The sequence below is a fragment of the Amphimedon queenslandica genome, unplaced genomic scaffold (genome assembly GCF_000090795.2).
Source record: "Amphimedon queenslandica unplaced genomic scaffold, v1.1 AMPQUscaffold_12720, whole genome shotgun sequence".
NCBI classification, from domain to species: Eukaryota; Metazoa; Porifera; class Demospongiae; order Haplosclerida; family Niphatidae; genus Amphimedon; species Amphimedon queenslandica.
The window spans coordinates 23,132-24,756 of NW_003547044.1; the positions used below are offsets into that span (position 1 = coordinate 23,132).

General features: G+C 32.8%; 1 protein-coding gene across 1 annotated transcript in view; it reads right to left on the reverse strand.

Moving 5' to 3' along the window:
* Nucleotides 1–992: 992 nt before the first annotated feature.
* Nucleotides 993–1,625, reverse strand: part of LOC100631550 (pre-mRNA-splicing factor SYF1-like) — a 10,982-nt gene continuing 10,349 nt past the window's right edge. Inside the window, exons 6-9 of the mRNA XM_020003219.1 lie at nt 1,375–1,572; nt 1,223–1,318; nt 1,073–1,156; nt 993–1,017 (exon numbers count right to left, since the gene is read on the reverse strand). Of these exons, the coding sequence (XP_019858778.1) occupies nt 1,532–1,572 (41 nt within the window). The 3' untranslated portion in view covers nt 993–1,017; nt 1,073–1,156; nt 1,223–1,318; nt 1,375–1,531. The remainder of the gene's footprint in view (nt 1,018–1,072; nt 1,157–1,222; nt 1,319–1,374; nt 1,573–1,625) is intronic.

The window sequence follows — 1,625 nt, forward strand, 5'->3', positions numbered from 1 at the left end:
AAAATTACCAAAAATTGAATTATAATTTTTAATGAATGATCTACATTGTACATGTACACATATTATATGCATTAACTGTCTTATTGCCAAATCAAAACTACACATGTACATGTACCAAATGCATTTCTATAGAAAATTGATTATAAATCATACATGTTACATACATAGAACATTATAATACAGTTCTCATACCTTCCTCAGTGAGTTCTGTAGTTGACTCCATCTTTGATTGTATCATTGTTTCCTCATATTGTGAATAAGCATCAAATATTTGTGTAAAATCACGGACTGTGATGACAGAGTGTATCTCCTCATTGTATATGTCCCTACCCTAATTAAAGAGCACCCACTGTAAATATTCAACATTTAGTAATTATTAGTGTTTTATGTACATGTACGCGTGTATGTATACAAAGTACTGAGCTAGTAATATCCTATGTAGAAATTTTGAGCTGTTTCTGACAAATAATTTTGTGAGTTATGAGTATATCAAAAACAAGCTAAACTTTGGAAGAAAAGCAAAGGCTATAGCCCATGGTTTTTTCAATAATAGCTCTAAAATCACCCCCAATTTTTATTACATTTTCTGATACATATTGATGTCCTTATGCTATGTAGAAAGTTTGAGCTAATTCCGACTTTAAACTTTCAAGTTATGGCCATTTTAAGAAATTTGCCAAAATCTGAAAAATACCTAAGGCTATAGCCCATGCTTTTTTCCAAAAATGGCCAAAAAATCACCCCCAATTTTTATTACATTTTCTGTTACATATTGACGTCCTTATGCTATGTAGAAAGTTTGAGCTGATTCCAACAAATAATTTTCAAGTTATGAGCATTTAAAAGAAATATAAACTTACATGTACTGAATGACAGTATGTGTATAATGTAACTTACTCTCTCAAATCTACCAGCTCTAATGTGATAGTCTGCTAGTGAGCACCACAACTGCCCCACCATGTTAGTGAACCGTTTTATTCCTCCTCTAATGATAGCCTCTACATTTAAACTAGTCACCTAAAGAAAATAAAAATAAAATAAAAGTATAATTAATAAATCAGTGAGTACTTACTTTGTCAGGGTTCTTAGCTATCAGCTCACACAGCTCGTACCACAATTGGAACTTGGACTTACCTTCCTTTGAGAAGAATGACTCCTAATAAAAAAATATAATTAAAAAAAAATAAAGTAGAATAAAGAGAGAGAGAGACAAAGACGTTACTTTATTGACGATTTCAGCTAGTTTAATGGCAGCTTCATCAAGTCTATCTATTGATATCAAATAATCAACAAACTCTTCACTATTCTCTGGACAAAGCTACATAAAAACAACAACAACAATAATTATTATCATTACACTAACTCCACACCCACCTGTATATATCGTCTATAAACTCTAACTGTTGTCTCTGGAAGGTTGTGCAGTCTGAGGATTTTGATGTAGAGCGGCCATATTATTTTATGTTGGGTGAGAGGGAGTGACCGTAATGATCTATCAAATGTCCTTCTGGTCCTAGTGATCTTATTTTGTTCAGTTAAGAACTGACAGTAATCCATCCATATACGAGGCATCTGGAGGAGAGAGAGAGAGAGATGAAAGAGAGGGGGGGGGGAAAGAAGATTTT